At 43.7% G+C, this 26,885-nt stretch overlaps 1 protein-coding gene across 1 annotated transcript; it reads left to right on the top strand.

The window, feature by feature from the left end:
- Positions 1-50: 50 nt before the first annotated feature.
- On the top strand, positions 51-26,885 carry RDH10 (retinol dehydrogenase 10). The gene is made up of 6 exons (XM_066378879.1): positions 51-472; positions 2,079-2,314; positions 22,624-22,722; positions 24,062-24,207; positions 25,642-25,773; positions 25,870-26,885. Exons 1-6 carry the CDS (start codon positions 184-186, stop codon positions 25,991-25,993), a joined length of 1,026 nt encoding a protein of 341 aa, XP_066234976.1. The 5' UTR covers positions 51-183; the 3' UTR covers positions 25,994-26,885.

Here is a 26,885-nt window from a genome sequence, read left to right as displayed (position 1 = left end):
CCGGGCGGGAGTGACCCCGCGCACTCCAGCCCGGCTGGCACCTCGGGGGCGGGCGCGGGGCGCAGCCTTCTAGTCCCGGCCGCTGTGACAAACGCCCCAGGGCGGACAGCCGGGCTGCCCGGCGCGAGGTGGGCGCGGACGCAGACACGGGCGGTGGGCTCGTGCGGGGCCCCGGACGTCGCGATGAACATCGTGGTGGAGTTCTTCGTGGTCACTTTCAAAGTGCTCTGGGCGTTCGTGCTGGCTGCGGCGCGCTGGCTGGTGCGGCCCAAGGAGAAGAGCGTGGCGGGCCAGGTGTGCTTGATCACCGGCGCCGGCAGCGGCCTGGGCCGCCTCTTCGCGCTCGAGTTTGCCCGGCGCCGGGCGCTGCTGGTGCTCTGGGACATCAACACTCAGAGCAACGAGGAGACGGCGGGCATGGTGCGCCACATCTACCGCGACCTGGAGGCGGCGGATGCCGCGGCGCTGCGAGGTAACTCGGACCTGCGCCCGAGCATTGTTGGGTCAAGCCCCTCCCCGTCCCCGCGCCCACCCGGGAGGGCCCCGGAACCCCACTGTCATGGTCAGCCAGGCTCTGGAGGAAGAGGAATCCCCGCCAAACACCAACCTCTGCGAGTGGTTTTGCCCCTGATAAAGGAACATGATCACCTCTGTTTTAGAAGGAGCAAGTGTGCCAAACCCAGTGTTAACGGAGATCCGGTCTCCTTGGGGACGGCTGTGGGGTTTCCTAAGCCCTCGAGGACAGGGAAAGCAGAGGAAACTTGTTTCCACAGGTTTGAATCTTAAAGAAGTGTCTCCATCGCTTTTGCGATCGGAAACTTGTCTGGGAACTTACTTGTTCTCAGGGTCCACGGGTGCACGTATATATTGCTCCTGTAGCCTGAACCTCTTAAGTCTAGGGCAGCACTTATTTCACTATAACTTTAACCAGGGAAAATATTACATTGTTTCACCAGAGATAAGTACTTCAGTTACATACTTAGCCTGATAGATGCTCTGCCTTTTAATACTAAGTGCCTGATGGATTTAAGCCTTTTTGTAAATGTACCTCATTCCATAATTGTGGAAACCTCAGGAAATCTGCATTTTTGTGTATTTATCAACTGACCTGAATCTGACATTTTAAGAAAAATCAAAGTGGAAACCGCAAGCAACCAAAAGTATTGGTCCAGGAAATCTGATCACTCTTGCTTTTTGACAAAATTTTTAGTTTCTAGGGACAACACTGAACTGTATGTACAGAGAAGATGAACTTGGGTATCCCGCCCACCCATAATTGATCATTTGTCTCCAAAATTATTGGCACTTTTCCTTTAGGTCAGAGAATCAAAGGCTATAAAATGTTATATTTTCAGTGATGGTTTGGAGGACAGCTAATACAGATTTTTGTGCTCCCTGCCAAAACCTACAAGATAAAGGTACTTGTTTTACAAGAAAGAGATTTCAGGTTTTAAATTGAGTTCTTGTTGATAAAATGGTATATTTACCTGTGGACTTGATTTATGTAAAGATGCGATGCCATTTAGAACATGAGAACATGCCAGTGTGACCTTTTACAAGAAACTTTAGGTTCATTCTTGGCTTTGGATGAATTCAGCTCATTAATTACAGTTTTGATTTGTGAGCCTTGAGGTATGTTTCTATTTTGAGGGTGCTCAGACTGAAAAGTAAAAGCAGCTTCTGGCCTCTGTTGCCCGAAAAAGAGGCATGAGTAGTGTGTGCGTTTGGGAGGAGGGGTGTTCCTCTCTGGGCTGAGAGCAGTTCTTTCCAGGTGTCTTTAGCTCCAGGAAGCTGGTCCCATGAGGTCTGACTTGTATTGGGCTTGTCACAGTTACATGATTTTCCCCTAAGCAAAGTTCTCCAGCAAATTGCTGTAATTCCCCAGTCTTTCAGGAGAGGAAGGCAGCTGTAAGTTCAGTCATTGGCAAGCCTCACAGTGTTAGAAATTTGAAGCTCACTGTAGTATTTTTGTTTTGTGTGATCCTTGTCCTACTGATTGCCATGTGACTCACGTTTTGTAACCCTCCTTCCCATTCTCTGTTCCATTTTCCCCCCCTCATCTGGACTTCTGAGGACAGCTGGGAATGGTGAGGAAGAAATTCTGCCCCACTGTAACCTGCAGGTTTTTACCTATACCTGTGATGTGGGAAAGAGGGAGAACGTCTACCTGACAGCGGAAAAGGTCCGCAAGGAGGTTGGCGAGGTCTCTGTCCTGGTCAATAATGCCGGCGTGGTCTCTGGGCATCACCTCCTGGAATGTCCTGATGAGCTCATTGAGAGAACCATGATGGTCAATTGCCACGCACACTTCTGGGTAAATATGAACATCCTTATTTTCATTTCTGGGCCCTCCTGTACGAGAAGCTTGGGAAGGAGAGAGATTTCGGCACCGGCCTGAAAGCCACCTGCATGCTTTCACCACAAAGCTTCTTTCTAACTCACTATTCCCGGTGGTAAATTACATCGTACGCCGATTACTGTTCAAGAGCTGTTTGCTTTTTCTCCCCCCAATCCAGTATCTTGAGAGGGTAGAGAACTGAACATTTTGAACTAGTTTGAAAGGCTGCCATAAAAATAACAAGAGGAAGCATAAAATCCTGGGTTTGTTTATTTTATTTTCTGTTGAGTTTGTAAAACATTGGTTGTTCTTATGAATTCCTAAAGTCAGAGTTTAGGCTTCCAAATTACTGCTCAGCCACATCTTGGGCAGTGCCAGAGATTCTGAGATCAGCATCTGTGTTCCTTTGGGAGCGGTCAGGCCACCCTGGCAGGCACTTAATATCCATTGACAATCCTCGGGGTCTGTGACGTCTTACTGGAGTACACCTCACCTTCAAAGATGCTTCTCTACAGTGGTCAGCAAACTCATTAGTCAACAGCCAAATATCAACAGTACAACGATTGAAATTTCTTTTGAGAGCCAAGGTTTTTAAACTTAAACTATATAGGTAGGTACATTCCTTATCAAGATAGCGCCCACATGTGGTATTTTTTGAAAGAGCCACACTCAAGGGGCCAAAGAGCTGCATGTGGCTTGCGAGCCGCAGTTTGCCGACCACTGTTAGGAGAACAGAAGTCATGCTGATAGGACCACGGAGTCACTATGTAGGGGGCAGGAGTGCTGTGCGACCTGGTGGACCAGAGGCTTAAATCAGATCACAGTTTCTAATGGATGGTTAGAACAACAGAACTACTACAGCATCTGGGGAGTAGAGGGGAGGGCTTTCTACCGCTCTGGGGATAAAAGTAACCCCAGTTTTTCAGCTGAACTGATTCAGTAATGGCAGGTGTGAAACCTTCCCTATAACTGTACACTCCACCCACCTTAAGCTTCTCTTCCTTTACTTTTGTAGACAGATATGCTCCGATAAAGAGGGTGGTGTTTTTTGTTTTTATGTATTTTTTTTCCCATAGGCAGATTAGCATTCTAATCGAACACAACAAAGAACTGTTTCTCCTAAATAGGTCACATTAAACCTCATTAATATTTTAGCAACTGCTTAAAGACCTAATCTGGCACTAGAAGTGCTTGTTCAAATGCTGCTCCTTAGATAGCAAACCATTTCTCTGATCCTGGAAGAAGCTTATATATTTTCTTTTCAAACATGAACTTAGTTTAATTCATTTCCGAACCTCTAGAAATGAACATATAAATGACATGAGCTAACCCATACCATGTTTTAAAGGAGGGTGGAAATGACAAGATACAGTTTGGGGGAATTTAATTGTGCTTCTGTGTGTGGTGTGCAGTGGATGTGGGGAGCGGATAAGAGCCCTTGCCATCATGGGGTCCCCAAGAGCAGGTGGCAGGTGATGGGGGGGTCCGATGAGTAAAGGCTAGGACACCTGAACAAACTGGGCTCTGCAGCTTATCCAGAACCTCGTGTGTTTATAGCTCTGAGTAAAACAATCACCATTTGAAATAAAAGACAGACATAATTTGAAGGTGGACTGTAGTTTTCATATTTTAAGAATGGTAAGGGTGAAGCTGCCATAGAAACTTGAGTTGATTTCAGCCAACTGTTCATCCTTAGATACTCAGCCATTGGTAGGCTGGCAGTGAACCACAGGGATCAGGACCAGTTTCTCCTGGTAACCTTTGGCTGAGATGACGTATGGTTTCTGAACTGTAAATGTTTACCTACACAAAATACTCTAAAGTTTAACCATCTTGACTACCTTCTCTTTATGATTATTTTTGCTCAATTGTCAAATTTCAAATGCAAGCAGATTTTTAAAGAAATCCCATATGACCTGCAGTTAAATATTTGTAAGAGGAACACAGCTTCTCTAAACGTCCTGTGAAATGCGAGCTCATTGAGTGTGTGTTAAGCACAGAAAATTAATACCTTCAGCTTTGAAAATGCACATCAATTAATGTACCGTATCTTAAACATTAGGCTGCTTTCTAACCTGAGGAGAAAATTAAATTGGATCTCCAATAGCAAAATTACCGTGGAGCTGAATCTATACCACAAGAAGGAACAAATCACCTTTCCAGAGGCCTTTTGGCTTTGCGATGTTGCTTAACTACACAATTTAGGGAGTTCTTGGAAGCCTTGACGGTAATGACGTCACTTCATATTAAAATATGGGAGGCTCCTGAATTCTCCAGCTGTTTTTCCCCCAAGCATCTAAACTTAAGAATTTATTTTCAATATTGAGTCAAAAAATTCATTTTCAAGTTGGAATTTTTAACTTCTTGCCGAGATTTAGAAACCTTTTAAGAAGTTGAGATCTAGCAACTAAAATATAAACAACTTACTCTAACTTTTACAGTGAATTTTTTTGCGGGGGTTGGGGGCGGTATACTGGCCTAAGAGCCACCTGAATGGCGCCTCCCTCCCAGGAGCCCTCTTAGGGGAAAATGTCGCACTGTTCAGAGATGTACAGTGTTGGCCTGTGCTGTTCCTCTTCCAAAAAAAATAAATAAATAACCAGGGTTCTTATTACTGTATCTAGGTGGGGAAAGAAGTTGCCCCAAACATTTTAAAAAGTAGATCAGCTGAGCAAAGACTTGTTCAGCCATTTGAACAGATCATTTTGAGCCATACTTTTAAGTAGCAGTTGTCTGTTTCCATAAAAATAATAATATGCAGTCCTGACCCAGAGTAAAAGTCATATGCAGTGAAATAGAAAACCATGTGGGTGTCTACCAGTAAGCTGTGGATGTTGCTACTTCCAAACCATTCCCATATCCCCCTGCCTGGAAGGCCTTCTTCCCCTACCCCATCCACCTAGCTACCTTGGAAGGCCTAACTCAGGTTCTTCCTATCACCTTCTCTCCTGCTCCAGCCCTTTTTGGCATTTTGCACATTAGAGCTGCAAGGATCCTTACAGATCATCTTGTCCGCTCCCTTGTTCTCTGATGAATCTGCAGTGAAATAACTCGTCAATGCTTTTTCTCTTCTTGCCGGGAATCTCTTGCAGCTTTTGGTGCACAGTGCATGTTCTTTGGTGTAACTTTTTATACCTTGTGCTCTGAAACCCCAAGGTAGATGGCAGGCTGTCTGAAGGCAGTTTATTATATGCATCTGTTTGCTTTTCCTCACCTGGCACAGAACTCGACTCATTAGTCACTCAATAAATGTTTGATAATAAAGGCGAGGCTTCTGCTTAAATATTTAGAAGATCACCTATTCAGAGAACGCTCACCTGGGTCTGTCTTCTGAAGTTTCAAAAGGGAAGCATTATGCGGGACTAATTCAAGCTGGGTAAGATTGATGAGATTTCGCTGTGGGGCTGGCTCACATTCATTATCGTTTGTCTCCTTTTGTTTCCCTGCACAATTTTTTCCATTCTCCCTGCGCCACCTGCATGCTCACTTTTACTGTAGTGCATTAAGTCTGCTCAGCGGTGCGAGGCTAGCCACTTTGAGAAGGCTGGTATGGGTATGCCAACTTGAATCAAGCTCAAGTTGAATATCTGGCAACCATTCCTATTTCCCAGTGACCGGGCCTCAAGGAGAGGACGCCTCTCTAGCTCCTTGCTTCTTACTGTTGCCACACATGTTGGCAGTCTTTACAGTACTTGGCATTATTCTGCCCTGCCCACCAGTCTGCTGTGACACTTCATCCTCCAGTATTCTTTCATCACCAGATGTCCTAGGAACCTTCTCTTGGTCACCAGTCAAGAAGTGATAGATTTGGGGTAGGTTCTGGTCAGCGTAATCTGTTGTGCACCATTCACAGGGAGGACAAGACCATGGAGAACGCATATGATACAGTGCACTGCGGCCATATTTGTAGAAACCATCCTAGGGCTCTCTGTACTTTGGTGAGATGCAAAAGCTTGAAAATACCTCACTAGTCTTCTTTGAAATATGGAAAGTTGGCCTCCCTTTAGGAACTGCAAACCCGTGTTTTCCCCAAGACAGTACCATGGCTTCACTGGTTATTTTTTAAGAGGAGTAGACAGTTAGCTTGCTGTTTCTAAAAGTTTATCTGTAGATCCTTCTTGACCAAAGAGCTGCCTTTGGCCTTTCTACGTGAGCTGCACATTGATCCTGATTAACCAAAAGGGGGAAGCAAAAGCATTTAACTGCGGGCCTTTTATGTTCTGAAGAAATTTTGCATTGCAAAGGACTAAATCTGTCAAATAGCTAGTCGGTAATTTACTTCTATTGATATGATAGTCAGACAAGATAATTGGTAGTTAATTAATAGACCACTTAACTTAAAAGGTTTCACAGTTTTAAAATACTAATTACTGAATTAGGCATTTATCTATATCCAAATGTCTAAAGTCTATTTAGTTAAAATCCATCCAGGGAAAGTAAAAGCCCACCAGGAGATCTGAGTAATGTAGCACTTAAAGACATTAGTACCTAATATCTCATGAATGGTCCCTAATCATTAATGTTCAAGTTTTTTTGTGATTTACTAGTTTTTAATCTCAAATACAGTAATCCTCTGTTCTCTCATTAGAGAAACCTAGTTTTGTTCAAGGTCTCTTAGATTTAGAATTTTTAAAAACTATTTCTAAAATATTCATATAAAATTATGTAGGCAATACTTCCTTTTCCAGACTGTAATAATAAGAATTGTTGGATTATATATTTTATAGAGTATTGTCTTCCTGTCTTAGGAGAACTCTTAAAAACTTGCAATTCAAAGCCTTTTTTAAAGTCTGTACTAGAACTGCCTTGTATTAAGTAAATATATGCATATGTTTGAGTTTTAGAAATAAAGACTTTTTATGGCTTAAACCAAACTGTAAGTTGACATGGGGAGAAGCATATTTTGTCATATTAATTCCTGTGGCCACAGTTAAGAACTGCATTAAGACACCTCTTTAGGTAGCGACTTCTTGGGTCCCTGGGCCTGTGTACCTAACCAGATCATTTCATAGCCTTCTTTCCTAACACAAGCACATTGAACTTTGAGTGTCTGTATTTGATATATTACATGCTGGGCCTATGTCTGTTGCTACTAGAAATCAACGTCTATGACATGATAATATGTCACTTTACATAATTGGTGTGAGCAGGGAACCATCCTATAAAAATCTTCCCAACATGTTTGATATATGTTCTCATCTGTGTCTGGTTTTCTCAATTGTTGAGATGTCACTAAGTAGCCAATGGCATGGGAAAGCAGCAGTGCTCCCCTAGTTGCCAACTCTCGCATGTGGCTGATCTTTCTGCAGAATGCGCCCGTTGACCATCTCTGAAACCCCGTGCTTTAGTTTCCAGTTTTCCTAAGCCCAGTTGTTCCTGCTTCTCTTCCTGTCAGTCCTCTTCGCCTCCCTGCCTCTGAAATGTAGTGAACTTTGGTACTGTGTGTCGGACCTTTTCTTGCTGTGTACTTCTAAGTGGGTAACTGATTTATCACAGTGGTTTCAATGGATTTCTGGGGCAGTTCCCAAGTTTACACAACTGTCTTGTCTGTTCCACTCATTCCTTAACATCAGCCAGTCTCAAAACTGAGCTGCCTCTTTTTGGCCTCTTCTTGAATTCCCAGGCATGGCCAGTACCAGGTTTGGAGACCTCAGCAGTATCTAATTGTCCATCCTGCCCACACAGGTCACTGAATCCTGACTGCTCTGTTGCTTCCATGTATTTGATCCTGCCTTTCCACTCCTGCCTCCCCCTGTGTGCTTCTATCACCTCTCGCCTGGACTCTGGAAAGAGTGTCCCACCGTCTTTCTTGTTTATAGCCATTGCTGTCCACGCTAGAGTTATCTAAGCAGACTTGGGCTTGTTATATGCCTGCTTAAAGGTTATGCTGACAGGAACCTACCCCAATTCCTTATGTGACCATTTTGTTCACAGCGTGAAGTCCAGATTCATTAGCATGGCAGCTTAGACCTCCCCAAACTGATTTCCACCTGCCTTCAAGCTCATCACTTATATATCCCCTGGTGTGCCCTACACGAGGTCCAGCAGGCCTGGACACTTAGCTGTTCTGCATTTGAGTCCTGTCTTACTGGGAGACAAATTAAATAGTTCAGAGAAAATTTATCACTACTGGTAAGAAAAACACAATCAAAATGTTTTCATGTTGACCAACTAGCATCGTTATATATTAAGGGGCAGTCTTTGTAGAATCATATCAAATTCCTGGTTCAAGAAATGGCTTTCTCCTGTTGGATTATGTGCTATTTATCTCAATTCCTGGAAGCAAAGTTAGTATTTGTTCTTTCTCCCTGGTTCGCTCTTCTTTTCTTTTCTTCCTTTCTTTCCTTCTTCTTTCAGAGAGAGAGAGGGACAGACAGGAAAGGAGAGAGATAAGAAGCATCAACTCAGAGTTATGGCACCTTAATTGTTCATTGATTGCTTTCTCATATGTGCCTTGACTGGGGGGCTCCAGCCAAGCTAGTGACCTCTGGCTTGAGCCAGCGACCTTTGGACTCAAACCAATGACCATGGGGTCATGTGTATGATCCCATGCTCAAGCCGATGACTTCAGGATTTCAAACGTGGGTCCTCAGCATTCCAGGACAATGCTCTATCCCAGGGGTCGGGAACCTATGGCTTGTGAGCCAGATGTTGCTCTTTTGATGGCTGCATCTGGCTCACAGACAAATCTTTAATAAAAAAAAATAATAACGTTAAAAATATAAAATATTTTCATATATTACTATCCATTCATTTTCTACCGCTCATGTTCATGGTTGCGGGTGGCTGGAGCCAATCACAGCTGTCCTCCGGGACAACACCAAATTTTTATTGGATAATGCATAGCGTACATGGGTTGTTGTATGGCTCTCACGGAATTACATTTTTAAATATGTAGTATTCATGGCTCTCTCAGCCAAAAGATTCCCGATCCCTGCTCTATCCACTGTGCTACTGCCTGGTCAGGCTCTCCCTAGTTATTTCTACATCCAGGGCTTTAGCCATCATCTCACCAGGTAGGAATTAACCCATAGGACGTGTCAAATGGAAGCATTCTTTAATCTGTGCTAATGCTAACACTGATTGAGTAGCTTTTTCTGAAAGACTGAATGGACATTGCCCACCAGAGTCTACACCCTCTCACTGCAGGATTGGGTCCCGGGGTCTGGAGAAGAGCTTCAGACCCAATGGCTAATGCTTAACTGCCCGTATTCTCTCAATTTATTAAGCCTGTTTCAATTATGATAAGTCGCTGATTTGCCTGTGTCTAATGCAGACAGCTGCCTGCATGGATAGATGGTTTATGTGTTTGCTTGTTTCAGAATGCCCAGTGAATGACAGGGGAAGAAGCTCAGACTGGGGTGCAGTTAAACCCCCGGGACATGGAAAAGTCCATTCCAGCCTGTGTTAAGTCTTTAAAACCTAGGATGTTTTGGGACCCCCAAATTGTACTATGCTGAAATTCCACCAGGGGGTGTGCTGGCAGGATGGATTTGTGCCTTATTTCCTTCTGCACGCAACCAGCAATTTCCCCAAGATGAAGGGCCTTTTATAGCTAGTCTTTGAAGTAAGACAAACTCTGATAGCCCTTAAGAAATAAGAAACTATTCCCTGCTCCTCTGGATGGGTGAAATCCAATGTTTTGAGCCTTTAACTCCACAGTTCAGATAAAAATGTGTTAAATCTCTCGGTTTAATTAGTGATTTCTTATCTCAGAAGTTGCTATCATAGTTAGCTATTCAAAGAACTAACCCCTCTTATAGTTTCCATTAACTGACCTAAAAACTCTGTTTAGGCTCAGACTCCTTGTAAGCATAATTGGAAAATAACTCAAAGATGGAATCTTTTCATTCTCTTTTTTGAGAATATATGTAGACAATTAAGGCACACAGCGGGTCCCCGTGAGGGGCAGCCTGAGAGGTCCTCCCTGTGTTGTGAGCTAACACTCTATTAAGATACCACTGTTCAGAGGAGGTGGTCTGCGCGTGGCCTTAGGGTTTTACCACGTGTCCCGGACATACTGCCAGCTAGTCCAGCCACCTGGACCTCTGGGTTTGGGGAGACTGAGCCAGCTCAGCCCTGGAGGGGATGCTTCCAGCCTGGCCCATTCCTGAGTTCCCGTCTCTCTTTTTTTCTTTATTTGTCAATTCTCTTAAAACTCAAGTTCATACCTGTCAGAGACCATTTTCCTAAATGATCTGAAAGTCAAATTATGTGAACCAAGGGGGGAAAACTGAATATCCTCTCATAATGATAAAACTTTCAGCACTTCTGCAGATGCTGCCAGAATATTTAACAAGTGAGGGCAATTACTGCCGCAACCTTGAGTGCTGTCAGATGAGCCCAACTGACAAGCCACTGACAATGACTTCACATTTGGAAACAAAATGTTACCTGGTCTGTGAAACTTTCAAAGCTCATACAAAGCTGTGTGAAAGGTGGCAATGGTGATACATTGTGAACATGGCAATTTTTGATTTGGAGAAGGCCCAGTGATTCTCATTTGCTGCTTGCATAAAATTTGAATGTTTTGCTTTTCTGTCAAATAGCTTAGTACTGGAATTTTTTAATATTAACATGCTTCAGCTTCTTAGTGTTATTCTAAACAATGGGGCTCAAAGTAACACTTCCCAAATCAGGGTAACTGGGAAAATATTTGTGGTGTAACTTATGTAAGCACATGGGTATTTTGAGGACAAGTGAGAAAGTTCAAAGCCTGACTTTTCCCACCTGCAAATTATAATTAACATACTGCCCCCTACTGATTTCTCAAGGATTTTTTCAAAACAAGGTAGTTCTACAATCTCTTGGGAAAGAGGAAACAGCAGCTATAAAAATAGTTCTGCACTAACTGTTAGTATTTTCCCATTGGCTGGACACTTCTCCAAGCATTATCATTTATATTTTGAAACAGTTGTTTTCTGGTCTTAGTAAAACAAGCCTGAAGAAAGGGATCAGAAGGAGGTGTTATGGGAAAGTGTTCGGGTGTTTCCCAGCACCATGCGGGACTCAAGGAGAGGCGGCTGAACAACTACTCAGCAGTCTGTGTTTGAGGCATCTAGTGGTCAGGGTGGGCTTTCACCGGAAGTGTGGTCTGGTGCTGTGTGGAGGGCAGGGAGGCCTGGGAGCCATACATAGCAAGAACCAGGAATTGCACGGACTTGGAAAAAACAACCTAACCAAAAATAGATAGAAAATAGCCTATAAATATATACTTAATGGTCCTTGTGTGCATTTGCTGTGCTTTTATATAGCACTTAAATTATACAAAGCCCTTTCATGCACACTCTTCTGAGTTAAGTAGAGCTTATTCCCATTTTTATGGGTGAGTAAACAAACTGAGACAGGTGATGGGACTTGCTTAAGGTCACCTTTGGAAGGAAGAAGCAGGGACCCAGGCCCTCATACTAGGGCTCTAGTTTGGAACCTCTACAAAGTACAGTAAGTCCTCACTAATGTCAGTAGGTTCTGTGACTTCAGGCAAAACAACGTATAATGAAAACACCTTGCCTGACCTATGGAGGCACAGTGGGTAGAGCATTGACCTGTAACGCTGAGGTCACCAGTTCAAAGCCTCAGGCTTACCCAGTCAAGGCACATACAAATGTTTCTTGTTCTCTATCTCCCCCCATCTCTAAAAAATCAATAAATAAAATCTTAAAAAAGAAAACACCTTTACCTGCTACTTGATATAAATAAGAATTAAGTTCCTAGACCATTTCATCAACATTAACCAAACAATGTTGAATGAGTGACATTATTCAAGGACCTGCTCTACTGACCTAGGCTACATATTCAGAGCACCTAGATTTGCCTGTGAGTCACTTGTGCTTTTGCCCTGTGGTGTAATGTAAGAATATACCTTCAAATGTTGATTTTTTTTTATTAGCATGGTCAGTTTAGCAATGGCTAATTAACTCTAGCTTAATATCCCCAGAATATTGCCTCTATAAATTAGACAAGCATGTACAAATTGTAGGCTTAAGAATGAATGCCACACTAAAATTATATTACCAAAGCCCAATTCATGTGTTACTCGTGCCTTTTCTGTCTTTTTCATCAGGAATAGTGTCGTACATCTCTGCTCACTCAGCTTCCTTCCTCCTCTTCCCCCCCTTCCTTCTCTTCCCTCCCTTCCTTCTCTTCCCCCCTTCCCCCCCTTCCCTCCTTTCCCTCCCTTCCTTCTCTTCCCCCCTTCCTCCCCTTCCTCCCCTTCCTCCCCTTCCCCCCCTTCCCCCCTTCCTCCCCTTCCCCCCTTCCTCCCTTCCCCCCTTCCTCCCCTTCCTCCCCTTCCTCCCCTTCTTCATATGCATGTCAGCATTAACAAATTGGACATGAGAAGTCATGAATAAAAAGGCTTCTTCCACAAGGACATGCTGAACAAAGTTCTATAAATACTTGGTACCAGAATGTCAGTAACAGCGTGGGTTTAGTTTAGTTTTAGTTTTAAGCTTATTATCTTCTGGAAAATGTAAAAATCTGTATTCTGTTATATAATAATCTTATGGGATTAGAATTCCAGATAACTTCATAAGCTTTGCCTTTGAAAATGCTTATCATGGATTTTTCAAAATTGTGCAGTTTTGGCCACCAGTGGTGTCCAAACTTAGTGCCCAAGCATCTGATTTTTAAAGGGGTGAAGTACAAAAGCTTCAGAAAGGCGAGTATGAAAAAACAAATGCTGAGGCTAAAAGGGTCTGATTTTCCTGTTTTGAGAACTAAGCCTTCAAAGCCTGAGGATGGGGGAAATGATTTTGAGGTCCCGTTGTGAGAGCTGTTCTAGCATGGACAGGGAAGTCTGCTCTGTTGGGGTTCCTGTAACAACACCATAGACTGGGAGCTTGCAAACAAAAGTGACGTTACTTCTCACAATCCTGCAGGCTGGTCCAAGATCAAGGCTCTGGCAAATTGTCTAGTGAGGACCCACTGCCTGGTTCTTTTATAAGGGCACCAATCCCATTCATAAGGGTTCCACCCTCATGATCTAATCACATCCCAAAAGCCCTACCTCCTAATACCATTACCTTGAGGATTAGGTTTCAACATTAGTTTCGAGGGGGACATAAGCTTTCAGACTTCAGCAGAGGGTCCTGCTGACTCCTAAAAATGGACCCAAGGCAGATATGCATAAGTCAGTCTGCTAATTGCCATGTAACTCTGGGGCTCTTGACTTGGACTTGAACCAATCTTTATCTGATATAGGAGAAGGATGTGGTAGGTGGCGAATGGGCCTCCCTAACACCTAAAATTTTGGTTCAAAGAACACAGGTGGGAGAGAATGGAGAAATTAGTCTGCCTATTTTGCTGAATTTCTAAAAGCGATCTGAAGCCATGTGAGGTTTGGAGTAGACCAGGGGTTGGGAACCTATGGCTCACGAGCCAGATGTGGCTCTTTTGATGGCTGCATCTGGCTCACAGACAAATCTTTAATAAAAAAAAATACTAACGTTAAAAATATAAAACATTCTCATGTATTACAATCCATTCATTTCCTACTGCTCATGTTTATGGTTGCAGGTGGCTGGAGCCAATCACAGCTGTCCTCCGGGACAACACCAAATTTTTATTGGATAATGCATAACGTACACGGGTCCTTGTATGGCTCTCATGGAATTACATTTTAAAATATGTGGCTTTCATGGCTCTCTCAGCCAAAAAGGCTCCCGATCCCTGGAGTAGACAGATTCTCTGGCCCATGCTGGAACTGGACGCTCACTCTGCTGTGGCCCCGGGCACCGGCATCACCCAGTCAGCCACACGTTTGAAAAGCAGACTCAGCCCAACCCAGATCTGCCTGACAGAGTCTGCGTTTGATTTAAGTCCCAGGTGATCTGTGCATGCCAGAGTTTGAGGAGGAACTATTCTTGAATACTTGTTTTCCTTCCCATTTTCTCAATATTCTCCTTCCCCCTACCTTCCCCCCCCCGCCCCGCCCCCAAAAAACTAATCAGACCTTTACGTATCTTGTAGACCAGCAGGACGGCAGATCATGCACTCTGCGGTCCACCTAGCTGAGGTTGGAGTCTGATTTGGGTTCCTCCAGTGCATTGTCTAAAAGGAAGAGTCCAGGTGCTTCCTTGTTACTATTCCCCTTGGTTGCTGTGCCCAGGATGGAGTTTCCAAAGCCATTAGCATTGGGGCACAGGCAGCATTATTATCATTCAAAGAAATTTCTTAATTTAGTAGTGGGGTGGTAGTTTGACGGTGTAAACTAAAAGTGATGGCCTTTTGAGCCCAATTTTAAGTTGTGATTATTTTAAAGCCCCATGTCTTCCAAACCTAGAAAATTGTCATAACAATGAGAATTAGAGCTTAGAAAAGAATTGTCGCTGAGCCATACGGGACTTGGTTTGCTAATGTGGATGTTCTTTCTAAAGAGTGGTTCTCGCAGGAGCTGTTTCCCCCTTGGGCATTTGGCAACATCTAAAGACATTTCTGCTTGCCAGCCTGGTAGGGGTGGTACTGGCATCTAGTGGGTAGAGGCCAGGGAGGCTGCTAAGTATTCTACAATGCCCGGGACACGCATGACACAGTTACCCAGCCTGGAATGTCAGTGGTGCTGGGATTGAGAATGGGGTGCTTTCCTCCAGCACTGGTTCTCAAACGTGGCTCCATATCAGAGTCACCAGGGAATGTTTTCTCTCGATGCCCAATGTCTGATTCCCTCCCGGGTATAAATAGCCTGGGATGCGGCCAGGACCTCAGAAATGAAACCTCCTGTAGGTGATTCCATGTGTAGCAAAGTTTGAGAACCACTGATTTATAGAAAAGGAGGTTTCTGCAATCCTTAAATTTATTTAACCTGCCCAATACAATATGGGAACTTGACAGATCTTCACGTGGCGAGTAAATTCTAAGTTGTGATAATACATGCTTGAGAGTAAGGTAAGTTTTCAGGAGAAACCTTTTGATTATATTTCTTTCATTTAGATTAAGATTATAAGTTTTTTAAAAAGACCCCACAGTTAGCAAACTAGAAAGCAGAGAAGGAATTAAACTGTTTATACATAGGAAACACAAGGGATGGTCATGGGACCTCACCGGGCTGAGCTGTTGGAGGGGGTGGGGTGGGAGGGGGCCCACCACTTCAGATGGCCTGAGCTGTGCTGAGCCTGTGTGCACGTGTCCGTGCCTCATGGAAGCGGTTACCAGTCACTAGAGCAGAACGAAGCCTCTGCCCTTTGCAAGATCTGTCTTTATTACAGTTTCTGAGATGGTGATTTGAGTTTGGAGCAAAGCAGAGGGATTAATGACAACCTGTTGTTCAGCCAACGATTTGGCTGCAATTTTGTGGGTTATTTTCATTATTCTATGAAGACTTATTAAATAGGGGGGGGGGCCTGAGCTTGAGGGAGATCCTGGAACACTCCTTTGATCATCTGGACTCGGCCAGGGGGAGGGTCAGGGAAAACAGCCCTTCAGAAAGAGTGCACAGCATCCATAAACTGTTTTTAACGCACCGAGCTTCTATAGGCTGAAGTAAAAGGCAGAACAGTGATGATCGTCTCGCAGATAACGTAATTTTTTTTTAATATAGAAGGGGCATGAATTCGAGTTCCATTATTTTAAGGCACAGGCCTGACAACATGTATGTGTTTTGATGAATAGGTATTTTTACTGCTCACCAGATGCACTAAGGGAGTGACACCTTACTGAGCCACCTACGAGAGTCTTTACACCAGTAATACCTCAGTGTCACAACTTGTATTTTGAAAGCATGGTAGGAATTGAAGAAACAATTATTGGATATAAGTCATCATAACATTTTTGAGCTAAGAAACTTGGAGATCTCCTTTTCACCTCGCAAGGAATGGTCAAGTAATTAGGAAGGTTAGTGACATTTGGGACCATGTGGTTTTTGGACTCCAAGGGCCAGTGTACTGTCCACACAGTTCGAGGTTCAGTCACCTCCTTTCTGGTGTTTCAGCATAGCACACACTGCAGTGCACGGAACGTTGCTGTCTGAGTCTCTGCCTCAGGGCAGGTCACCCGATGCTTCGGCAGTGGGAAGGCAAGTTAATGAAGCATTCATTGCTGAATACCGTGTGGTGTCATCATCTAGATGTTCATTTGAAAAGCCTTGCTCTTTTATTAGCTTCTTGGTTGTAGGGCAGCTATAGGAGTGGACCGTGTGTGTGAGTGTGTGTGTGTGTGTGTGTGTGTGCTTGCGCGCGTGTGAAGGATTAACTGCTGATGCCTGCCAATGTGAAGTTAATTCTGTAGCCCCAACACAGTCATAAAAAGGACATTAGATGGTACAGGTTTGATGATTACGACATCTTCTTGAGTCTCTCTACAGCCAAAGACAGAACATTTTGTGTCTAGCTCATACAGATTTTGATGAACATTTTGTTAAGACTGAGAGAGTAGTTCCAGGCTTCGGTATCTTGGGGCTCTGTTGCACAATTTGTCCCTTTCTGTCTACAAACACACCCAGGTAGGAAAGAAAAAACAAAAGCCCGATCCAATTACGTGAATTTCAGAATTTGTGCTGTTGGCTGCATCTGAAATGCTTCGTCAGTATATTAGTAGCAAGTGTAGATTTGGAGTTTGCTTCCTGATTGAAAATAATTTTGTAATGAAAACTTTTTTTTTAATTAATTTATTTATTTATTCATTTTTAGAGAGGAGAGAGAGGGAGAGAGAGGAGAGAGAGTCAGAGAGAGAGAAGGGGGAGGAGCTGGAAGCATCAACTCCCATATGTGCCTTGACCAGGCAAGCCCAGGTCAACATTTCCAGGTCAACACTTTATCCACTGCGCCACTGTCCTAGTAGAACATCTAAAGTTTGTTGGTCATTGTACTCATTAAGCTTATACCTGAAAATTCATGTCATGAAGAGTATTTATGTAGCTATCTGTTCCTTTCCCAGGTCAGGCTGCAGATATGTCACCATTTTATAGTCTCTGAACCCACTACCTATAGTAACACAGTTCACTATATTTTCAGCGCCTTCAGTCATTTGTACTGTTAAATCAATCATAGTTTTCCAGGAGCAGGGACTGAATTTTCAGAGAAAAGTGCCACCAGATGTCATCTTAGCCTTGTGAGGAAGCAGTGAGGTCCTTTGACAAAGATGAGTTACGCTGGTAGCAGCACAGACAGAAGCAGCAAGACCCAGGGAGCACGGCTGAGCCATTGGAGGGCTGGGCACCCCCAAGGATGTCCAGTTAGATGCTCTTTGTCCAGGGGAGGCTTGATTATATTATTTTTAATTGTATATATTGCTATTATCTGGGGATTCTGAAAACCCTTAAACATACATCAGAAAATTGTGCTACGGAAGTGCTGATGATGGTAAACTTCCCATTGTAATATAGTGTAGGGCTCTCTTTAGAAAGTCTACTCTGTTTCTTGGCCATTCAAATGAGAGAGAAATACTTCAAAACTAATTCTTTTAAAATATTTCTTGCATTGACCACAGGACAGCGGTAAAAATGCACAAATGCACACAAATATAGTGTGAGGCGTCTTGCTGCTGGGAGAAGCGAGCTCCCTCTCCCCTTTGTGCCCATCCCCTTGGACTCGCTCACAGGTCGGGGAACACAGTCTGGGTCTTACCTGCACCTTTGACATGTCATCAGTCTTGAAGTTTCAAAAATCAGACTTGGCCGGATACCACATTTCTTCACATTCTCTGTTGTTTAACTTGCTGCTAATTTGTCCTGACAGCGCAGCCGCAGGCCCTGAGCTACAGCCTGTCATTACGAGCACCAGGAATGATCCAGGCGGTTGGAACTGTTGGAAGTTAATTTGGCGTAAACCTAACATTCAAAGATTTCTCAAGATAGGACATGTCACGTCTATGTCCAGTCACACTTCTGTTCAAGAAGTTCTTGTTTATATTATAAATATGACCTTTACAGTTTTCTTTCAAAGTGCCTGGTGCTTTGAAGAGGACCCCTGAGGAGCTATGGAGATGTTAGACTTGTTAAGTGTTCTGTAGGAATGCCAGTATCCATGTGAAATGTCCCTCTTTTCTGTTTTCTTTTAAGTCACGCAGCAACCCTGTCAGCTGGCGGCAGACTGGCATTGGAATCTTGTGATGGAAGTTAATCATGGTACTCAACGGTAGATCCCCATACTTGTTAGCCAGGGGCCATTATGAGACTTTTCTCTCTTGCAGCTAAACTAATCCCTCGGTCCATTCCAGCTCTACATTCTCTCACTGAACAAACCAGTTAGTGCATGTTGGTGACTGACTTTGAGCCCCCAGATCAAGTCACCCTGTTTCCCTTAGTAGGGACTGTTGGCCCCTGTTTCTTAGACATGTGAGTGAGAGGACTTAGAGATGGACTGGACTTCTCCAGCCACCTTGAACCACTAATTGGCACCCACCAACTCTGTGCTTCCTTTCGAGGTCCCTTTACCAGGCACTAACTCCCAGTAGACAGTCTGTCTTTACCGTGGGGGAAACAGAGCAGCCCTGATGTTCAGTGAGTTGTCCAAGACGCCCCACTCTGATCCACGAGTGGTGGCACAGCCATGCATTCATACTTAAGCTGTTGGAGTGTGCACTTCAGATTTGTCCTTTATGTTCTCTGCTAATGACTCTGAGACAAAATGAAAGATCACGAACCTTAGCTTGAACTGACTGGTGTCATGGCAACTAGCACTTCACCTTTCGCTGGTCCCCATCTCGTGCATGCTACAATATTTGTGCACATTAATAATTCATTACGGAGTGCCAGATTTCTGCGTGCTGTCAGACTGTGTCAAGGACAGAATATGCTGTGCTATCTCAGATGTCATCTACCAGACTGTTGAGGGCACGAGTAATTAGAAAAGAAAACTAGTCAGCGTACCTGGGAAAATTCCTGAAAGGGTGTGATGCTTTCTAGCCACTCACTTATAGCATTTTTCTTGTAAAGTAAGGGATAGAGTTCGCGTTGATCAAAGTTTATTTGGTAATGTGCTCCAGACAGGAGGCAGGAGTTGGGCTGTGGAAATTACGCGCAAGCAGTAATTGCTCCCCTCCATCCAGGCAGCAAAGAAAATGATTAACAGCCTCCGTGCTCAGTCACGTGAATCGGGCTCCAGGGGGAACCCTGAAACCTCAGGCTTAAAAAGAAACCTGAGAGGTCCCTGAGTGAATGCGCCTGTGCCAGGCGGCCCGCGCCGGGACCCAGTAGAAGCTGAGTGTTTGACAGCAGCTCTGGAGGATGAGCAGTCTGGGACCCCAGGCCGGCTGCCACCATGGGTGCCAACCTCGCCTCCTACTTTCCTCAGCATCTTGTTTTTCCTGACGTAGTTTGTGATTATCGTAGTAATTACAGTATCAGACCTGTCGTTGGTAAGCCTTTGTAAATAAAATATATAGGCCGTGGTCTTGGATGAGGAAATACAAGGACACGTTGGATTTCATTCATATAGAAGCCAGATCTGTCCCTGGTTAGGCAAGAAAGAAATCGCATATTCTAAACAAAGCATTGATCTGATACTACTTTAAAAGCAAAAACTAAGCTCTCCTTCTCAAAAGAAAGCTTCAGATTAAAACAGACAAGCCTGTGTCATACTTTACTAGCTATTTAAAGTGAAGCATATTTCCCTGAAAATATTGTTAAAACTCACAATTGGAAAATTTGCCACTGAGTCCTGTTTGGATTCTTTTGTTTCTCTTTTTTCTTTAAATATAAAACCAATAGCTTAAATGTCCTTCCAAACTACTTTGGAGAGGGTGCAGGGGGAAGAGGCCCAATAACCTTTTCTTTAAGAAAATGTAGCCAAAAGACCCTGCTTTTGTGAAGGATACGCTAGAACTGCCTTATACATGTTCTGGTTTAACATGGTGAAGTGCTAATGAGTATACATTCTGCACAGAGACAGGAAGGGGCCTGCTGTCCTTGTCCTACCACTGGCCAGGTCAGTATGCAGAACCGGCATGCAGCAGATGGTCAAGGATCACTTGTGGAATCTTCTATCACCTACATTTCTGTGGCACTGGGACCCGATTAGTCTTTGAGCACCTGCAGGCAGCAGTGTGGTCCATGAATACAAGGACATCGTTAGCACCAACCTGCACGGGCGTCTGTGTGTTTCTGGTCAGGGCCAGCTGCCAGCGGAGTGAGGGGGACACTGGCCATGTGACAGTCACAGTCAGCTACTTAAGAATAAGCAGCATATTCTTGGTGATGTTTTATACTGTGTATAATTTTTTGAGATTTAACATTGAGTTCTTATACTTAAGAACTTAAAAGTAGGGCCTTTCATACTAAATCTATCCTTGTCTTTCAAGACTAAGCAAACTTTGATACTTAAAAATGATTTCTGGATAACATCAAGGATAATTTGTATACTTTTTAGCTAATCTGGAGACAATCATAACTAGATACTTAAAAGAACACTTACAGACTTCATTATTTAAAGATAGGTTTTCTAGTTAGGATGGGAACATACATATAAGCTTCTTTGTGATGGTACTTTATTGCAGTTCTTTGATATAATAGTCATATGTGAGCTACAGGGCCTAAAGGTGAGTCTCTGATGACCTAAAGTAACACAGCTTGCGGTTTTTGGCTAGTAAGCAGACCAAAATCTTGATTACTATGGTAGTTACCCTGACTGTTCCTGCTTATTACTACAGAGGAACAAACTCAAGCTGAGCCGTGGGTCTGGGCCATCCCGCGCTCAGTGCGTCTGTGCAGTCCGTGAGAGCCCTGATCACTCTTGTCCACAGCACCTGTCACAGTGTGGTCGTTCTCCTGAGGAGCTGAAGACTGGATGTCCCAGCTCAGTCTGGGGCAGTCAGATTAAAGCAAAATCAACATACCCTAAAACATAGGTTACGGTAAATGGGACCCACTGTATGTCCTAAAGAATTATGGACAAAGTCAAGATGAATAGAATAATATTAGGTAAAGGCTTAATGCCCTGACTACTTTCAATAGAGAAATATTGGGAAACTCCAGTGACACAGCAGCATGAAAGGCATCAGAGGCTGTGTCACTCTGTGATGCATATTGTACTTTCAATTACATAGGAAGGCACTGGGGGTAGATTGTCAACGGAGAGAAGAGTTCATGGGGGAGAAGAAGCATGACAGTTGACAACAGCGAGGAGGCTCAGACAGATGGGGTCTGAGTTGGGGGGCGAGGGATGTCGCATGGTGGTCAGGAGACAGACTAGGGAAGACCCTAGGACCTGTCAGTCATCTGGCCACTGTAAGTATCATGGATTGGAAAATGGAAAAACTTGAAAACTGATGGGATGACTATTTTCGATCTTGTACATGCAAAAGTTATTATAACAAATTAGATATTTATACAAAAATCCCGTGATTCCTTAGCCAGGAAGTCCTCTGAGAAAGGAGTGCAGCTCTTCTCAAAGTCCATTGTGTAGTGTTGTGTTCTTTAACTTCATAAATCACGGGAAGCTGTGTTGGCAATGGGTTGTAACTCAACAGTAGACAGATTGCTCTTTGCTGCTTTCTTTTAAGAAGCAGGTTATAAAACTGTTGGGAGCCTGGGAAAGTAGTTCATAGATCATCTTAAACAATTTGAAGTAATTTTAAAAAAAATAACAGCCTTGCATCTTGAAGGCCATAGAGTTAGAGGGAGAAGAGAATTTAGTGGGTAAGAAATCCCTGCCACCTCTGAGTCCGCCGTCCTGGAACTTGTGCCGCGCGCTCTGCTGCACAAGGGGCCAGGCACCTGCCTCCATGGGAATGGCACTCCCCACAGTGCGTGTGGTCACTCGGAACATTGTGTCAGTGCAGAGTTAGCATTATGACACAGTTTTTATTAAAATGATTTTGTACCTTCACTCTTTTTGTCTTTTACATACTAAAATACTTCCTGTTAGTACACTTTGGCAATAAAGCTTTGCATGCTGGAAGATGATGCTGGACATCCCTTCACTCATGGGTTTGTCCCTGTTAAGATGTATCTGTTAGGTAAATATTAATGCCAAGCATCTGTTTGCAGGGGACTGGAAGCCCCTCCCAGGCCCTGAGATAGCTGCACTCAAGAATCACGAGCATGAAAAGGTCTCTGACCTGGGAGTCAGTTAGGTTAGCAGATAACTATCTCTTGAAAGGTGATGAAGAGCCTTCTGCTGATGGCCTTCTCGTGTGGACATTGTCCCCAAAGGGTCTGTGTTTCAGTCTTGTTGGTCATGGCTTGTACTAGGCCTGCTATGTCCATGACGTGGGGCCAAGTTAACCAGACACTTAAAGGACGTTCCCTTTTTGATAAATGTAAAACTTTGTTCTGTGATGTGATGTTGGGTTGGGTTTTAGATGAAACTCCAAATGTCGGTGCTGAAGCCTGCCTCTCACTTTTCTTTCAGACCACGAAGGCTTTTCTTCCCACAATGCTGGAGATCAATCATGGACATATTGTGACGGTCGCAAGCTCCCTGGGACTGTTCAGCACCGCGGGAGTCGAGGTCTGTCAGAGGGAGTGCTTTCCTCCATTCAGTTGCTTTATCTCGTGACAAACACCCGAGATCCTTAGAGGAGTTCCTGCTGCATTTGTGTTCCTGAAAGCCCTCTGCCTGGTGCCCCAGGACTATCTAGGGTGACAGGGCAGCAGCAGGAAAGGGGTCCTCACTGTGCCCCCTCCCACCAGCAGTTCTGCTTGATGAGGGCGGGAGGACACAGGCTCAGGAATGAAGCTGTGGAGAACATTGGCAGTGTCATGGGGAGCAGATAAATGAGGCTAAAGGTTGACTTTCTGTTTTGGTCAGCTTGCTGAAAGTGAGCTATCTTGTATCAGCTCATCAGACGGGATGGTTACGGCAGGTGTGTGAGGGATCCTGCCTTGTGGGTTTGTGGAACTAGCCTGACTCAACCCATTCTTCATCATATTCCCATTACAAAGCGTATATCTTGTATCACTCCCTGCTGCTTGTCCTTTGGGTGCCTGTAGAATAAACCAGTGTTTTTCAACGGCAGCGTCCACGGATTGGTCTGCCAAAAATTTCATGTCAGTCCACAAGAGTGAACCACCCTGATGTTGTATGAAGATTATAGACCCAGTGATTTTAGTCAAATTTGCTTATGCTCAGGGTGATTTTTTGCTTAATGGTCCCTGAAATAATTCTCATTTTTACAGGTCCCCAGGTGTAAAAAGCCTGAAACCACTGGCGTAAACATCAAAAGCATCATCCCATGCACATACGCGGGAGGGCACAGCACAGATGGCTCTCCATCCTGTGTTGCCATTTCTAAATTCAAAGTTGGCTTGTGGAGAACTTTCTTTTTACACCGTGGTTCCTTAGGTTAAGTTCTAGTTTAAGTTCACAAGGTATACTTATCATTTCCACTTATATTTCACCCCGAAAAAGAAAATCAGATCATAACAACTTATGACCTGAGCTAGGCTTGCCTTTGTTCTCCTAGCATTAACTTAAACTGTTTTTAAGTTTCTTTGCTGAACAAGAGACCATTTGTAAATTTTCCAGACACTTCAAAGTGAACCTCTCTTCATTTTTAACTCCCGCCTGTTGGCTTTCATAGAGTCCTTTGTGGTGACTTCCCCAAAGTAATGCGATACTTCATTGATGTGGCAAAAAGTGTTCATCTGTTTTTGCTGTTGCTTTGAAAATATTATTTCTGTACTGAACCACCTCAGATATCTGTCTTCTAAAATGCTGTCCTTTGCTTAGTCACCTGTAACCATTTGTAACAACCTGTAACCAGAGCAACAGACCCGGGAAGCAGCTGGTCTCGTCTGGGATCTGTGTAGCACTGAGCACTGTTGCCCTCCTCTCTCTGACTACTCAGGATTACTGTGCCAGTAAATTTGGAGTCGTGGGTTTCCATGAATCCCTGAGCCACGAGTTAAAGGCTGCTGAAAAGGACGGAATTAAAACGACGTTGGTGTGCCCTTACCTGGTGGACACTGGCATGTTCAGAGGCTGCCGGATCAGGTCTGTGAGAACCTATCTTATTCCTGATAAAAAGCTGTTTTAAAAATCATCTTTACATATTAGGGGAATGTGTGAAGCTGGATCCTCAAACACAGCATTGCACTTTGACTATCGTTTTATGGTTAATTTTCACTGTAGTTCTCACTGGTCCGAAACTTTGTAAAATCGAGGTGAACAAGATTAACAGGTGAGCGTTGGGTGCCACCCTGGTGTCGCCTTACAGAAGTCAGTCTGGAAGCGTCAGACAAAACACGCTTCTCTACATCTTCAAGGAGAAAGCATAGGTACCCAGGATTTTCCTTAAAAGCCACTTCTTTAGAAGGCATTTTACTTCTTTAATACCAGTGTTTTAATGTCAGTGTCATGGAAGCGTTCCACTCCAGACCTGGGAGCTTCCTTCCTGCAGTGTGTGCAGCTAGAGCCACTCTGACAGAAGGGGAAGCAGCGATTCAGTTTACTAGAGAAGAAACAGAACACCCACCCACTTTGAAAGGAGGCACATGGGAATATAAATGTCAAGTCTCCTCTGATGTGAGCTCAGCAGAATAAACACCACCATGAGTCATTAAGAGGGTACTTGTGGAGACACGCTTACTTGGAGATCTTTGCTTCCTTGCTTGGATGAGTTTGAAAGGTAAAGGCAGATCACCAAACTGTTGGTCACATCCTGAACCTGACCAAGCAGTGAGGTAGGTGGAAGGTGATTTGAGTCATTGCAATCTCAGGCTGGCTTCTGGCTTCTCCTGTATGTGTGTGTGTGTGGGGGGGGGCAGTCCCCTCTTACATATTAGGAATCGGTTTCTGGGGTCTGAGGAGCTGTTTTCTATTTAGCATCACGGCAGGTGTCCAGAGCTGTGGTGGGACAAAGGAAAGTGAAAGGAATAAATTATAATACTAGGCTATTTCAACAGGTAACTTATTGAATTCAGCAGAAGGTAGATGTCTCCATCAGCAGAGAGCCCTAGAGAGAATAGCACGGCCCTCCGTGCTCAGGCTCCCAGGAGGGACACGGCTGACTTCGACTGCTCTCGGAGAGGCTGTGCCAGTGTTTACACACGTCACTGGAGCTACACTGAAGAACAGAAGTTTGGCATCCTGTTTGGGTTTAGTGTTTTCTATGCCAAACACCTCCTTTTTATGTTGAAAGAAAAAAAACCCAGAAAAGTAATTTGAAACACCTTTTAAGGGATTTTTAAAATTTGACTCATTTTACAGAAAAGCAGACGAATTTTATCTTTTTTTTAACGTGCTTCCCAGACTGCATGTTCATAGCAGAAAAATTGAGAAAGCACAGAAAAGTACAATGAATGAAGTAAACAAAGTGGACCCCAAATCTTGTCACTGAAATAACAGCACTGTCAATGTTCTGATACGTATTTTCAGTCTTATTTTGTGTTCATTCCTAATTGCGTGTTTAAATTATACAACTTTCAGGAAAGAAATTGAGCCTTTTCTGCCACCGCTAAAGCCCGATTACTGCGTGCAGCAGGCCATGAAGGCCATTCTCACGGACCAGCCCATGATCTGCACGCCCCGCCTCATGTACATTGTCACTTTCATGAAGAGGTAACTGAGGGCCCCCCAGCCAGCCCTTGCATGCCTGCCCCCGTGACCTAACCACGTGGCTCTCCCGTTTCTAATGCCTGTGCCTTTCTTTTTCAGCATCCTACCCTTTGAAGCAGTGGTGTGCATGTATCGGTTCCTAGGAGCGGACAAGTGTATGTACCCCTTTATTGCTCAAAGGAAACAAGCCACAAACAATAATGAAGCAAAAAACGGAATCTAAATCTCTTTTTTTTATGGAATATCATTTCTCTCAGAAGATGATCAAGATACTTCACTTTCATCCACATCAGCGTGACTGACGTGTCTCTGGATTCTAAATCCTCATGGACTTTTTTTTTTTTAATCAACTTTAAAAAAAATAAAGTGTAAATTAACCAACTAGAGTACTTGGAAAACATGATCAGCAAAAGTGAGGTCCTTTTTAGGCAGAACCCTAAAGCCAGTCAGTTCTTTTCGACAAGCACTGTGTCACGTCTCCAGGCTATTATTTTTTTTTTAATGAACAGAAAGTCTAGAGATGATAACTACAGTGTGTTTCACGTGTGTGGTTTTCTGCATTCCCATAGAGTTTATTAATTCTTGTCATTAAAACTCTAGCCAATTGACACCCTTGCAACTTCAAGGACCGGTAGTATGATGTTTTCTTACCTTGTCGAAGCTTCAGTTTTGCCAAGCCTGTGTGATTCTTTTGTGGTGTTTCTGTGTAGAGCTCTTTTACAAAGGAATTTTGAAATCTCCATTGGTTTGAATTAAATGATGTTTGATTGTAACAGTAAGACGATCAGGTCTCTTTCTTAAAGTCATAGTGACTAACATATTAACTAAATTTTTATCTCTGAATTCTTTCCTTAGGTTATCTATTACTCTGGAGACCTAGTTATCCAAAAACGATCATAATTTTCTACCTATGAATTTTGCTGCATACAGAAAGTGCCCTTTCCTCAGGAAGCTGCTGTGTTTCATTTGGGGGCGGGGGGGTGGACTTTTATCTAGAATACATAGCAGCTCTGCAAAGAAAGCATTTCTAAAAATGGGAGCTTCTAAATTTAAAGAAAATCCCCATTTTTGTGCCAACTATGATTAGTGAGGGGGGAATCTTATACTCGAGTACA

Source organism: Saccopteryx leptura, chromosome 3 (genome assembly GCF_036850995.1).
Source record: "Saccopteryx leptura isolate mSacLep1 chromosome 3, mSacLep1_pri_phased_curated, whole genome shotgun sequence".
NCBI lineage: Eukaryota > Metazoa > Chordata > Mammalia > Chiroptera > Emballonuridae > Saccopteryx > Saccopteryx leptura.
This window is presented reverse-complemented; position numbering and strand designations above follow the sequence as displayed.